Raw genomic sequence first — 15,294 nt, forward strand, 5'->3', positions numbered from 1 at the left:
GAAAAAATATTTAAAATATGAAGATAGAAAAAAAGAAAAGATAAAGAGAATCAAAGGGGGAGGAGTTGGGGGAGATGATGGCATTTCTTTGCTTTGTAAATTTGGAGCATGTGACTTGATCTCTCTTTCCAACTCAGTTCTCCTACTCACATTCAGTATCTTCCTTATTTTATTCATTCTCCTAACTTAACTTCTGAAATTTTATATATATATACTACAGATTTCTAGTTTCTTAGTTACGAAATAAATATCATATGCATTATATATGTACTAGTATAGGAATAATCAATGGTAGTCGATAAAAGCAAGAGTCGGGAGAGTAATCTCATCTTAGGAAATTATTACAAAACACGATCTCATATCTTTCCCTTTATACAAAAGCTGTCACCTTAACTCGATGATATATCTTCTCGTTTCATTTTTGTTTTATTTTTCGTTTCGGTCTATTTGAAACCAGTTTTAGACAACTGACAAAAAACACATTATGAGGTATCTTTTGTTTCTTTTATCAGATATTTAAATTATTATTCGACAATAAGGAAAATATAAAACTACTAGCGCGATCAAGCTAAGGAATACATATAAACATTACAATTGAAACAGAAAAAGAAAAAAAAATTCTAGATATGATTAAAGTCTCTTAGTTTAATTCCAACCTTGTTTAATTACTAGAAAAATGTATCTAAATATGATTGAGAAATTCTAGATCACAATAATGATTAATTTTGGCAGTTTTCATATGAGTTCCACACAACAGCAAACAAAAAAAACTAATTATTAAATCCTTGATCGCCTATTGATCGTAAATTACTTATTCTTAGTCTTTTTTTTTTGTGCAAATATTCTTAGTCTTAGATATATGTTAATGAAACCTTCCTAAGGAATGAATGACTCAGAAGAAAGGCAAAAGCCTAAAAGGAATCGACACTAGAGAGTGGATGGGAAAAAAGGTCACGTGAGTAAGACATAAAATCACGTGCGGGATCGGTTTTGGTTTTGTTTTGTTTCATTTCTTAAATCGGGATCGAATATGAATTTATCAATGTAGGGTTTTATAATAATACTTTTCACATTTTACTCTTGGTCTTTTTTTTGTTTTCCCTTAACAGTATGGGCACTAGTACGTCCGTTATATAAGCCAAATAGAAAAGAAATAATAGTTTGTCTGAATTATTGTAAACTTACAGAATTTGGTATTTAATGCAATTATGCAATTTTATCCTTGGATTATTCACAAGAACCATATACCTTTTTTCCTCTACTTTGTTTCCAAGTGTAATTCGAAAAGAATCTTAACATGTATGTGGACCAACCCTTGGAAACATGATGACATAACATTCATATATAGTTAACAATGACAAATTTTCTGAGATTGTCTATATATTATTGGATTGCTTTAACAATAATGGAACGCAAGATGTATTTAGTGATGTATAATCACACTACTTATAGGAGTTGAGAGTGACAGTCAAAAAAGTTAACAAGTATTTTTAATATGGTCGTGGGTTTTCCGTAGTTTTTCCGTGACATGTTGAAATTAGCCATGGATTGTTCGTGACTCAGCCGTGGCTATACGCATAATTTTTACTAGTGACACTACTTATAGGAGTTGAGAGTGACAGTCAAAAAGTATGTTAATAACCTTAACTATTATTTAATTAGTTCTGTCATATTTTGTAAAACATATCCAAAATTCGAATTTAGGTCAGCCAATGGAGATAAACTCCACACAAAGACCTAGTTTATCAATGAAAATGAGCCCTACATGTGGACGTATGATCTCATATTTTTCTCATTTTTTTAGAGAAACCACATGTAGATAATCACTAACATATATAAAACAAAAAAAAATCGAAATTATTTTTAAAATAGTGTATGAAGGTTCAAGAAAATCAGACAAATTCATCAATCAGGACAAGATATGGGTCCAAGCCAAAAATCCATATATCCAACATACTCTAAGAAACAAAGTCTAAAATATAAAAACAAAATAACAAAAAGAAAATTCTAAATCTAAATCTAATAAATAAGTACCTCACCCTCTCTCTCTCTCTCTCTCTCTCTCTCTCTCTCTCTCTATCTCTTTAGATAGCTACAAGAGTGTATGTATATATTATATGTAATGATGGCACAGTGCAATGAGCTTTATAAACAGAAGGATTATAAACATCAAACACCCCTCCTTACTTGCTCTCAGCTCTCAAGTGTATGAGAGAGAAATAGGCTGATAAGAGTCAAAATAGCAAAGAGAGCTAGAGAGAGAGAGAGAGAGAGACCCAAGCAATTAAAAAGCTTTCATCATAATAACATAAGAGAACTTTGAAGAGTCTAAGAAAAAGTTTGAAAAGCCTTTGTTGCAGAAAGCTTAAAAGAACTTTTTCTCTCCCTATATCTATATCTCTCTTTATTACCCTTCCTCATCTTTGTAAAGCTGAACCTCCCACTATCTTCAAATTTTCTACTTCTTCTTTTCTTTTCTTTTGGGGTCTTTGGGTCTTGTTGTTTCATCAAATCAATCTCTAGTATCCAAATACAATAAAGTCAAAAAAGAGAGAGATCAAGAAAAGTAGAGTTATTGATGAGAACAGATCAAGTCATGTTGTCCAACAAGAACACTAACACATGTTGTGTGGTTTCTTCTTCTTCTTCTGATCCTTTCCTCTCTTCTTCAGAAAATGGGGTCACCACCACAAACACATCCACTCAGAAGAGGAAAAGAAGACCTGCAGGTACACCAGGTAATAATAAATCCCCACTACTGAAAAATTTAATGTTCAATCTTCTTTTTTTATTTTCTTGTTTTAAATTTTGGTTTTCTCTAAAATTCCATTTAAAACCATACTTTAGAAAAAATATATATAATGTTAACCGAAGACATGTTTTTTTTATAGGTTTGATATTGAAGTTTCAATTTTTTTTATTCTTAATAATAGTACCAGTTCAAGTTTTTGGGTATTAATGTGTTTTTTTTTTTTTTACTTAAACCTCATTAAAAACTCAGCTTTATGAATTTTTCTTGAAACCGAAGATATGTGTTTTGATGGAGTATGTCTTATTTGCTCTTCAGATCCAGATGCAGAAGTTGTGTCTTTATCACCAAGAACTCTTCTTGAATCAGACAGATACATATGTGAGATCTGTAACCAAGGGTTTCAAAGAGACCAGAATCTCCAGATGCATAGAAGACGTCACAAAGTTCCATGGAAGCTTCTTAAAAGAGACAACAACATAGAGGTGAAGAAACGAGTCTATGTTTGCCCTGAACCAACTTGCCTTCACCATGATCCTTGCCATGCTCTCGGAGATCTTGTTGGTATCAAAAAACATTTCAGAAGAAAGCACAGTAACCATAAGCAATGGGTTTGTGAGAGATGCTCTAAAGGTTATGCTGTTCAATCAGATTACAAAGCTCATCTCAAAACTTGTGGCACTAGAGGACATTCTTGTGACTGTGGTCGCGTCTTCTCCAGGTATAGTTTCTTGTTCCTCGTTAAAATTTGGTTTTTAATCAGAAAAAATCCAACTTTTTTAATTTATTATATATATATGGACCCTTTTTTTGTTACTCAGTTAGTATTGGTATTATGAATTCAAGAAAGATGCAAAAATTGCTCAATATACATTTAATTTGGCTCTGTTTGGTATGTATATTTAGAAGATCATATAAAAGAGTCAAAAATAGAAATTGCTCAAGCGACCCAAAACCAAGATTGATAGTTATAGTACTATTTGATTTGACTATCGCTCATGATTTTTACTAATTCTGTGTATGCATCAGAGTTTTCTAATATATCTCTTGACTATTTGTTTGGTTTTTGTGACATAAAAAGAAAGTTAATTACTTAGATTAATGACATTGACCCCAATCTATAAAGAAATATTATACTATGTTTTTAGGCTACTATTGGACCTAAACTCATATTAATAATATATATAGTCTTTTTTTTTTGGTCAAAATATAGTCTAACTATAACGTTATTATTTCATAAACGAGGTTTAAACAGAAAACCTTAATATAAAATTATTAAATTTGTCACTTCATAACCAAATGAAATTATTAAATTGATATATAAGTTTCTTTTCTGCTTTTAGGGTGGAGAGTTTTATTGAGCATCAAGATAACTGTTCCGTACGGAGAGTTCACCGTGAACAGCCTCTACCGCCACAAACCGCAGTACCAGTCCCGGCCTGCTCCTCTAGAACCGCTTCAACCATCAGTACTCCGTCTAGTGAAACCAATTACGGCGGTGCAATTGCTGTTGCGACTCCTATACCTCTAGAAGGCCGTCCAATTCATCAGAGAATCTCACCTTCAGTTCTCACTCACTCATCAAATAATCTCAACCTCGAACTCCAGCTTCTTCCATTATCGTCGAATCAAAACCCTAACCATCAAGAAAACCAACAACAAAAAGTTAAAGAACCATCTCATCATCATAATCATAATCATGATGCTACAAACTTAAACCTCTCCATTGCACCATCATCATCATCATATCAACATTACAATAACTTTGATCGTATAAAAGAGATAATGGCAAGCGAGCAAATCATGAAGATAGCGATGAAGGAGAAAGCTTATGCGGAGGAAGCTAAAAGAGAAGCGAAGAGGCAACGAGAGATAGCGGAAAACGAATTTGCGAATGCTAAGAAGATTAGGCAAAAGGCACAAGCTGAGCTTGAGAGAGCTAAGTTTTTAAAGGAACAATCTATGAAGAAAATAAGCTCAACGATCATGCAAGTCACTTGTCAAACATGTAAAGGACAGTTTCAAGCAGTTGCGGTTCCGGCGGCTGCGGCTGACGAGACATCTCTTGTGGTCAGTTACATGTCTTCAGCCAATACCGACGGAGACTTTGAAAATGGATTTTAAGTAAATCACAAAAGTACAAAGTTCATTTTAAATTAAAGTTTTACTTTTTTTTTTTAATATTTTTGTGTATTAACTACACGGTTGTATTTATTTTTTTCAACTACGTACGTACCATATATAATATGTTAATTTTTCAGTCGAATTTATCTTAGGTTCAACAGTAGTACCTAGTCTATGAGTGCTCATGACTCTATATACAGGTTTTCCTATTATTCTAGATTTATATCTACAATTCCGTGGTTAAATTGTTCAAAAATAGAAGCCCCAATCCTCAATCCTTCAAAAAAATTTACAGGATGTCGTCACTATTTCATAAACGTACCGTTACATGTTACTGTTACATTCTTGATAAATATTGCAGTTTAGATTACTTGTTAATGTCACTCCCGCTACAATAGACTATAAATTGTAAACTTAAAAAAAAAAGAATTTGGTATCATAAACTTTAAAGTTTACAATATCAAGTTTGCTACTAAAAATTAATAACTTTTTTTCATTGTAGACGTCTACAGTATTTAACAAGGAGCTAAATCCATTGGTGTCTTGACCTCATGTCTAAATGACTAAATCCACAAAGAAATATCCGCTCTTCGCCACTTATAAGTCCAGAGCTTTTGTGAATATGGATTAATGTATATTTTTTTTCTTTGTCTACAATGTTTTTGTGAAACATATGATGGTATATTTTAATTTAAAAATTCAAAAATTGTAAGGTATACGGATCAAACGAATCTTTTTTTTTTTTTGGTCGTCAAGATCAAACCAATCCATGTAACATATTCTCAAAATCTAATGAATGGTATAAGGTCTGAAAAATATTTCATGCAAATTAATAATACAAAGTGGGTAAGCTATAATTGCTTGGGACGAGTTAATATATGGTGGAGTGATGGGAAATGTACTATTATGATGTCGTATTGGTCCGTGACCGTTACACTTATAACGAGGTTCATAAACAAACATCGTTTCATCTTTCGTTAGATTCGGACAAAAAGTGTTGATCTATAATCATGATAAAACAGTCCGACCCATTTTTACTTGTTGTTATTACAACTTTTAGCAAATTTTCTAGCTACTCATTTATTGTCCAGAAATTTTTTTGTACACGTATTCTTCATTTGATTTAAAACCAATAAATATGATTTATAAGGAAATGCATGTAGAATAATATAAATCCACATATCACCATCACTCAAAATAGTCATATTTTTATATAGGTTTGGTCGTGAGATTCTAAGTTAAAAGTTTAGATTAATTAATCTTTATAAAAAAATACATCAGTTTTATGTGTTCATATAAAAATACACCATTTATCAAATTGTGTGTATTATTCAAGTTTAATTAATTCAATATTAGAAAATTTGAAACCAAATACCATATTACGCCAAGAAGATAAAATTATCCCAAACTTTGTGGTGATAAAGAACATCTGGTTTGCAAGTCATACAAAAACATTATATGTTTCAAGCCACACGATTGATAAACGTTTGAGAGTTCTAAATTAATACATTATGGTGATTATTCATCTTTCTAGCCAAACATTTTTAGATGAAGTTTTTTTTCCTATAAATGAAAACCAAACATTTGTAGATTGGACAGGTCTATGATGTATGAACACACATAATAAATGAATGTCGATACATGAAAGAGAAAGAGTTTGATTGGTAAGTATATAGATGCATACATTTATGCATATATATATATATATATATATATATATAACAAAATAAGAAATATCTAAAACAAAAACAAAGACGATCTTTTGCGTATGAGATTGAAGAAGCACTACAAAAATCTAAAATCCGAGGTGGGTTTGGTTTTTGTACATCTTTTGGGACCAATTTCGATGCAAAAATTAGGAGGATATAATAATGAGTGTGAGGTGAGGACTTGAAGAAAAAATAAACAAGAAATGTGACATGAATGTTTGTCTGAGAGAACTAAAGAAGTGGGTTAAGTAAATAAGAGAGTGACAAATGCCTGCCCGTTACTCCGTTTCAACTCTATGGCACTGAAAACCATGACGTTTATTTGCTTCTCGTTGCATTTAATGTGCACTCAATTGCATTGAAAGTGACTATTTCTCTCTCTCTTCTCTCTTTCTCTCTCTCGTTTTCATCATTTGTGCCAACACGCAGAGAGGTTTGCAGATTCTGCAGCTATGTTTGTCACAGAAAGAGAGGTGGAGAGAGAGAGAGAGAGAGAGAGAGAGAGAGAGAGCATATTAGGCTTTCTCTATACCAATGGCCAAACACATGTGTGTAATACTATTACTAAGGCATGTAGTATATGTATGCATATGTTTGATGGTGGTTTACGTTACGAACTGTGAACGTAAAACAGTGTATGTAATATTTTCCCAGTTTTCTAACCATGTTTAACTCTTAATAAAAAACAAAAAATAATAATAAATAATTGTCTAACAATGTCAATGTGGATACAATGTTGGGGTTCATGTTATAGCTGGTAGTAAATATGCACTTTAACGCGATTCTTTTCGTCAGTAAATGTAATAGAACTAAATTATAATTGCTCGGATCATCTACATATAAATATATAATAGTTGGTTTGGGAAATGTTTAAAAAAAAAAAAAAAAGAGAACAACAGTGGAACGTGCAAGACAAAAAAGGGTTTAGCTTTTTATCTCTTGGGATAGCATTTTTTAAGAAGAGCATGTGCATATTTGCTTCTCTTCCCCCCAACCTTTCAAATGCTCATGCCTTTCACAACCTAAAGGACCTTTTGCTACATTAGCCACTTATATATTATTTTTTTTCTTCTCTTATCTTATTCTATTTGCATGTGATATGGAAGATTTTTGTTTGCAGAAGATTTAGTCCATTGATTTTGTTAATTCCGGATTTTATATGTCCATAAACTATGTAAATAAATTATATGACTCGTCTTCTATGAATTATATGTAGACTATTAAGTAATTATTGGCGCCACCCTATATCGATAGGTCGACCAGCGTAATAGTTTTTTTTTTTTTTTATAATATATATATATATTAATAATGAAAAGTTTAAAGTTACGGAGCCATGACCTAAGTCACAAAGTAAAAACACTAACGACAATATAGCTAAATGCCAATATTAGAAGTAGTAAAAATTTGGCAACTGAATCATCCGCTTCGGCTTGCTTCTTAGATAAGTACAAGAGGACAATTAGCCACGTCCACGGTGTCCGCCACCACGAGTTCCGCGGCCACGGTTTCCACGTCCACGGTTACCTCTTCCTCGAGTATTAGAGAATTCCTGTACCTCTTTATCTTTGATGGAAGGTTGAACCGGTCTTTCACGCAACAACCTTTGCCAGCGTAATAGTTGGCCATCTAAAGAAGAGATTCTTCAAGCTTACGAGTTCGAACGACAACAATGAGAGAAAACTAAGTTAATGAAAACATATTACATATCTAGATCCCAGACTTTTTGGTACAAAAACAAAAAACAAATCGTTTTTCATCTAGTAATGAAATCATCAGTTCGAAGTTTTAGAAGCAAACCAAATCATTTATAGTCTCTTTTAATCTTTTATATTTAAGCCATATATATTTACTAGGAGTTGCCCCGTGCCACGCACGGGCTTATCTTAGTATTTGTTCTATTGACAATTTTTTTTAACTGTTAGATTTTTATATTTCTGTATTTTGCTTTCTTAATTGGATTTTTTTTTAATTGATAAAAATTATATAAATTTTTGGGGGAAGAGTATGTATCTTAAGTAATTAAACTACAACCTCATGTATAATGGATTTTATTAATCATGTTTACTTTTTTGAATAACAAAATGTTTAAAAGCTTAGACTGATTCTCTTTTAGGACATGTTGTTTTGCGATGTAACCATTTTGCAATACACTTAAGGCAAATTTTGTGATTACAATGTAGATGATTTATGTAATGTATTTATAAACATTGAAATGATATTTAATATTAAAATGGTCAATCAATATTTAAACAACTTCCAGAATACTAACATGCTTGATGTAAGCTGTATGGGCAAATGATCATCGTCTTTGTATTTTCTATTGGGTCAAGATGTATTTTGTCAACTAAAAATTATAGACTCATATAGTCATATTAATACATGTCACTTTCAAACTACGACAATAACTTGTTTGGACGTTGTTTCCGCTGTGGCTTTACAGAAATAGCCGAGATCTACCATCATTGTTGAGTTTTGAATTTATCCCATGAGTAATCTTTTATTAAATATGGTGAAGTTTAGAGATATAAAATAAATATTATATTCCTTAATATTGCACATTTTTCATCCTCAGATTCAGATAATGTGTAATTTATTTCTCTTTTAACTGTTGGTAACCCCTAACATCAAAAGCACCTTTTTTGTCCTGTCAACACAAGATGGAAAATGATACGTATCCTTCAAACTTCAAAGCCTATTCAGTGGCTTTAAACCAAAAATAAAATAAAATAAAGATTACCTTTTGGTGATTTTATTCACTTCGACATTGATTAAGGCAAATCCTCATCATCTTTATTTTGTTGTTACGTGAAGACATAAGCGAAAGTTGAAATTGAAGTCCCATATCACAAGTTAACTGAAATCAATTACAAATCACCTCGTCTAACGTTGTTTCTTTTAATGTCTTCCTTCGATATATATATAATAGAGATCTGATCATCTATTTTGAGCTTAAGGTCTCCCTATCCATAGTAATCTTAACAAATCTCCAAGTTAGAATAATATATAAATAAAAGAATGTATAATTAAATTTTAAACTCAAAAAATCATTTTCTAACACAATTATACCATTGTGTGATATATATCTTAGGCTAAGCTGCATTGTTTTAACTTTATGAATATGTCGTAGTGTTCATGCACGTAGGCTCATGGTGTCTCCATAACTTAATAGAAAACCTTACTCAATATGGCAATAGAAAAAAAGCTTAAAGGAGAAAATAAGAGTAACTAAATTTTTTATTTGATTGTTTGGTCATTCCGTAAAAGTTTTCTCCTCCACCTAACCACCAGTACAGACTACTACCTTACATGCTTGCATAAACTTTAGTTCCTTATCTGAGATCTTAAATCCTCCATTTTCCTTTAAAAATGAATTGTGCAATGAGCAAATCATTTACATGATCTAAAGGAAAAATGCTTCAGAGACATTAGAACTTTCCTCAAATCATAACAATAATTTAAGTATGAAGTAGAATATATCACATGAAATATACATATTAAGAAACCAGCCAGTCAACCATTATAGCAGCAGAATTTGGCCATTTAAAATTAGGACAATATAGAATTTTAGTCAAAGAGAAATAAGAGATTGGAATGTATAAATTTATGACTAAACATTGAATTTGATTTTTTGATATAAATGTAAGCTAATTTATTGAGATTTTAAAGGTGATAATGGGATTTAAAAATTATATGTGCAATGAGCAAATCATTTACGTGATCTAAAGGAAAAATGTTTCAAAGTCATTAGAACTTTCCTCGAATCATAACAATAATTTGAGTACATAATAGAATACAATCACATGAAATATACATATTAAGGAACCAGCCAGTCAGACATTATAGTAGCAGAATTTGGCCGTTTAAAATTAATGGGACAATATAGAATTTTAGATAAAGAGAAATAAGAGATTGGAATATAAATTTATGACTAAACATTGAAATTGATTTTTTAATATAAATGTAAGCTAATATATTGGGATTTTAAATGTGATAATGGGATTTAAAAATGAACTATGCAATGAGCAAGTCATTTACGTGATCTAAAGGAAAAATGCTTCAGAGACATTAGAACTTTCCTCGAATCATAACAATAATTTAAGTACGAAATAGAATACAATCACATAAAATATACATTTTAAGGGACCAGCCATCAGCCATTATAGTAGCAGAATTTGGCCGTTTAAAATTAATGGGACAATATAGAACTTTAGATGAAGAGAAATAAGAGATTGAAATATAAATTTATGACTAAACATTGAAACTGATTTTTTGATATAAATGTAAGCTAATTCATTGGGATTTAAAGTTGATAATGGGACGTTACTAAAACAATATTTAGTTTTCCACGGTTTATTGAATTGAAGATGAAGAACATCAAATCTTAAACAGAATTAACATGCTCTAATTTTGAAATTGTCAAGAATACATATGGCCATTGTTAGCATTATATTCATTCATAGGCTCATATACATTGGTCTTAAGTTTTAGAACACCAAAACGTTGAACCAATTAATATTTAATAGAAAGTAGAACGTTAAAAACAAAACACTTAAGCCTAACTTTTTGTGGGTTTACATGAGTTGCAATGACAACAACTGTTTCATCTTTTAGGGTTAAAAGTTTGGCATGGACATCGACCGCAAGTTCTCTCCAAAGAGATTTGTATACGTTGTCACCACTACAACAAACACCATAAATGTTACACAGTTACAGACTTACAAAGTGTAGAACGAATCTGAAAAAAAAAAAAAAACCCAATACCTTTCTAAAATGCAAGTCAATATTAAACTGAAAGTTGTCTTTGAAGGGTGGTTCTGATCTTTGTTTTCAAATGTTCGAGACGAGGATATTTGGCCAACAACATCTGGTGAGTGGGTAAATGTAGATATAAATCATATACTGAAGAACAGAGTGGAAGCTAAGAGACCAGAAATACGAACAGTGCAAAAAAGGTTGTTACCTAGAAGCTCCTCACCCTTGTTTACCATATCAAGCAAGTCTGAAAAAGTAGAGAACCTAAAATAATCAAAACCAATCGAGCATTGTCATTTTTTAACAGTCTCCAAAGACGTTTTCTCCGTGAAAACAATTCTCTACTTGCACTACAAAAAATCAATTGTATTAAATCATTTATTTTCTATTATTGTATCAGTTTTAAGTGATGCAAAAATAATTTACATCACTTTAATGAATGATTTATATTTTGTCGATGCAAATAATTTGTATCAGTTTATATCAAAACGATGCTAATATTCAAATATTTACATCGATTATTATAATCAATGTCAATATATATCATTTGTTTAAAATTGATATCAACGTTTATATCATTTTATTTAAGTGATGTTAATATTTATGTCATTTAGTTAAACTGATTTAAAATTAGTGTCAATTATCACAAATGATTAGAATATTTACATCAGTTTCAACATGTTCTAAAAGTCGTGCGCCTAGCCGATTACATGTTCGATTAGGCGCTGATCGGAACATACCCGCGGCGATTATGATCAAATCGCTGAAATTAATCGTTATCCGATTTTTACCCGCTTAACCGACTAAAATCAGATATTTAACTAATTTTTTAAAAAAAATTGGTTAAGCTACACGGGCTTTAATACAATGCCCAAAGCCACTAAACAACATAAACCTACACCACTCTATTTATAGTCAGTTTTTTTAATCATTTTTTCTCTCCCACTCGGTGTGGGATACAATCATCTCTTATTAATTGTTTAAATATAATTTTGTTTAACATCAGTTTTTAATTGATGTAAATTTTAAATCATTTTTAAAAATGATTTTATCCAAAAAAAAAACACAACAATTATGTAAATGATATAAAAATATATTTTATATCAATTTTAAAAAAGTGATACAAACTAGTTGAAACTGAATCAATTATAAATAACTGATGTAAAATTAGATAATTATAACATCAAATGATCTAATTGATGCTAATCATTTTTATTTGCTTCACTTGAAAATAAGTAATTTAGATTTACTTCATTCTATTTTGTGATACAAAATAAATGATACAACACACCTGACTTTTTGTAGTGTTGTGCTTGGTGCGACGATAACGGTTGGAGGATGCAACAACATCGAAATCATTGATGCTGTACAACTGGCCTTTAACCAATTGATCTTGAAACTTAGACACACGATTAGGAACAACTGAAGCTTGTATAGCACAATCCTGAAACAAAGGCTAAATGAATGTGTTAAAATGGAGGTAAATCAGGGGTCAAGAGGAACAATAATAGAGATAATATATATTTTCATCAGTAAGGAGACATTTTCATCAGGAACAATAAGTAACATATTGTTTCTTCAAAAGTCTCAAACTTCCCAAATATGGATGACCCAAACAACAATCCTATTGATACCAGTGTTGTGTATTTCGTTGGAGGTTGAATCAAGGGTAGAGTAGAGTGCTATTGTTTTAGTTTTACCCATGGTGTGTGAGAGAGAAGATGAGTGTCGTCAAAGGTTGTTATTTAAAAAAAAAACTTAATGCAATGGTTGAGGAAGAGTAATCAGGGATTGAAATGAAATGTTAATGACCATGAAAACATAGGTGTTTGGTATTATTTTCATTACGTTATAATTGGGTGGTAAACGTAAAGATGAAAATGAAGGATATACTTCAGTGGAATTCTTTAATTACCTTAAATATAGTAATAAGTAATACAAATAACGTCATAATAATGGTTTATATGATTCTAATTGGTAGTGAAGATCTAAACCCCTTTCTTAATATTTCTAAATTTGATACCAAGCAATTTAAAAATGATTTTGGACAGGATTAATGTTACATACAATTCGGAACTTCAAATAGGTTTTCGGAATCTTGATACAGACATTAAACCGGAAATGATTTAGAATTTGGTGGTGGAGTAGGAAAATTAAACCAAAGAAACCCAAGGATTAGGAGATTTTTGTGAAGGTACATCGGAGGTGGTAGCTGCCGGGAACGATGGTTGTGAGAAGGTGAGTATAGGTGAATTTGACATCGTTTGGTTCATATCCTTCTGATGGGTGTAAGAGCTGTCAATTATATTTGCTGGACTTGTAACTGATTTTATTTTGTTAGGTCCAATTTAAAAATGTAAAAACAATGGCCTTTAAAAATAAAAGAGGACATGTGTCAGTTATATAATAAGCCAGATGTCATGTTGTAAGCAGAAGTTGAAAAAAACATTAATAAGATTGTTTATCAACAATATAAAAGAAAAGCTACCTACTTGTCAAGAATGTCGAGAAAGAAACGAAGCTAGCTAATATATAATTATTGGATTTTAATAATAGTGTACTTAGTTGTTGGATTTGGAAGTGGGTTAGCATGAAAATCTCTCGTCACATGGGATTGCCTCATACTTCCCACAAAGGAACAACCATATGCTTAGCTTTTATGCCATAACAAAAATACCCTTCACTTCCTTGATGGGATGTATGCGTCGACAACCTTTACTCAATGGGTACTTCCGTCTTCTTTATTTTGTTTACTACTTGCTAGTTGCTACCATATCTAACCTTAATTATTTTGTTTTTAATAAGGAAAAAATCCAATTTCTTGTGTTATAGTATTAATGTATTATATATTGCAAAATCCCGACATCTTTGTTTTTCAGTTATGATTAATAATTTAAATTAGAACTGACTTCAAATTTGCATGGCTATTTTGTATGTTGTAACTAAACCAGATTTTTTTTTTTTTTTTTTTTTTGTGAAAAAGAAAAAGTCTGGTTTAGTTACAACTTACAAATACTTAAATAAACGTTGAATATTTCGTATAGGTTTTTATATATATAACTAATTATTATTGATGAAGCAGCTGAGGTTTGTCTTTATATGCTTAAATATGTGTAAGATAATAATACTATTAAGCCTCTCAATTATACAGTATTTATATTGATTGATGGACCCTCTTTTGCTATTTCTGTGTTTTGCACTGAAACCTGAGGTATTTTATTTTCTTGTCTTTTTCAGTTTTGTTCTTATATTAGCCTCTTAGTAAATTATTTTTTGGCATTTTCCTTTCTTATATACTTCCAACTATATATTTAAAATGATCTTGAGAAATCGTTCAACATCCTTTATGTATATACATACGTGTACTTTGATAATGTTTGCCCATGACACAATTTGTTGTTCGTTGTTATCTTCCATTTAGCCACTTTCCATTGTTTTCTTTAATAATTCAATCTCTTTATTTTTTAATATGATTTAAACAAAATTATTGACATTATGGATCTATGAACCTATAGTACTCATGAACATGTACGTAGTATACGATGTGACAATTCAACTGTACAGCCATTTATTTTCCAAAAGAATATAAAGGCTTATATATTGAATTTTCCAAAACAAAATTTGGTCCTACTTAAAAGAAATTTTGGAAACAATTTACGTTTATTTAAGAGTTAAAATCAAAATTTTGTATCGAACAAGAAAGAGATAAGGCTGTGTGGAAAAGTGTCAGACACAGGAAATGAAACATGCAGTGTGGCATTGTTAGCTATAAGAAACAAAATTCGAATTGTGACAAAATGAAAAAACACATCAAATATTCTTGCGAGGTTTTAAATTATACAACTTATATATATATATATATATATATCATTGTTTTTGTGTTACCGATCATATCATCAAATATATATATATATATTTTATTACCGATCATATCATTGTTTTTTTATTCTTCTAGAAAAA

General features: G+C 30.7%; 1 protein-coding gene and 1 long non-coding RNA gene across 3 annotated transcripts; one reads left to right on the forward strand and one right to left on the reverse strand.

The window, feature by feature from the left end:
• Positions 1 to 2,066: 2,066 nt before the first annotated feature.
• LOC104779519 (zinc finger protein SHOOT GRAVITROPISM 5) lies at positions 2,067 to 5,015 on the forward strand. 2 transcript variants are annotated; one of them, XM_010503885.3, is made up of 3 exons: positions 2,067 to 2,738; positions 3,068 to 3,470; positions 4,093 to 5,015. In XM_010503885.3, exons 1-3 carry the CDS (start codon positions 2,579 to 2,581, stop codon positions 4,871 to 4,873), a joined length of 1,344 nt encoding a protein of 447 aa, XP_010502187.2. In that variant the 5' UTR covers positions 2,067 to 2,578; the 3' UTR covers positions 4,874 to 5,015. The 2 variants fall into 2 exon arrangements, with proteins under 2 accessions (XP_010502187.2, XP_010502188.1); XM_010503886.3 differs by lacking the exon at positions 2,067 to 2,738 and adding an exon at positions 2,773 to 2,952.
• Positions 3,960 to 4,607, reverse strand: LOC147945198 (uncharacterized). The gene is made up of 2 exons (XR_015596385.1): positions 4,469 to 4,607; positions 3,960 to 4,385 (listed from the first exon to the last, which is right to left on the reverse strand). It is a non-coding gene; the product is annotated as an uncharacterized LOC147945198 (long non-coding RNA).
• Positions 5,016 to 15,294: the final 10,279 nt, after the last annotated feature.

This window comes from Camelina sativa, chromosome 4 (assembly GCF_030686135.1).
Source record: "Camelina sativa cultivar CO46 ecotype springtype chromosome 4, ASM3068613v1".
NCBI classification, from domain to species: domain Eukaryota; kingdom Viridiplantae; phylum Streptophyta; class Magnoliopsida; order Brassicales; family Brassicaceae; genus Camelina; species Camelina sativa.

Bases quoted from the DNA above. Each gene is read 5' to 3' on its own strand.
- LOC104779519 (XM_010503885.3), top strand. From the start codon at position 2,579: ATGAGAACAGATCAAGTCATGTTGTCCAACAAGAACACTAACACATGT. The intron at 2,739-3,067 runs GTAATAATAAAT...TTTGCTCTTCAG, and splicing joins AAGACCTGCAGGTACACCAG to ATCCAGATGCAGAAGTTGTG. The intron at 3,471-4,092 runs GTATAGTTTCTT...TTCTGCTTTTAG, and splicing joins TGTGGTCGCGTCTTCTCCAG to GGTGGAGAGTTTTATTGAGC.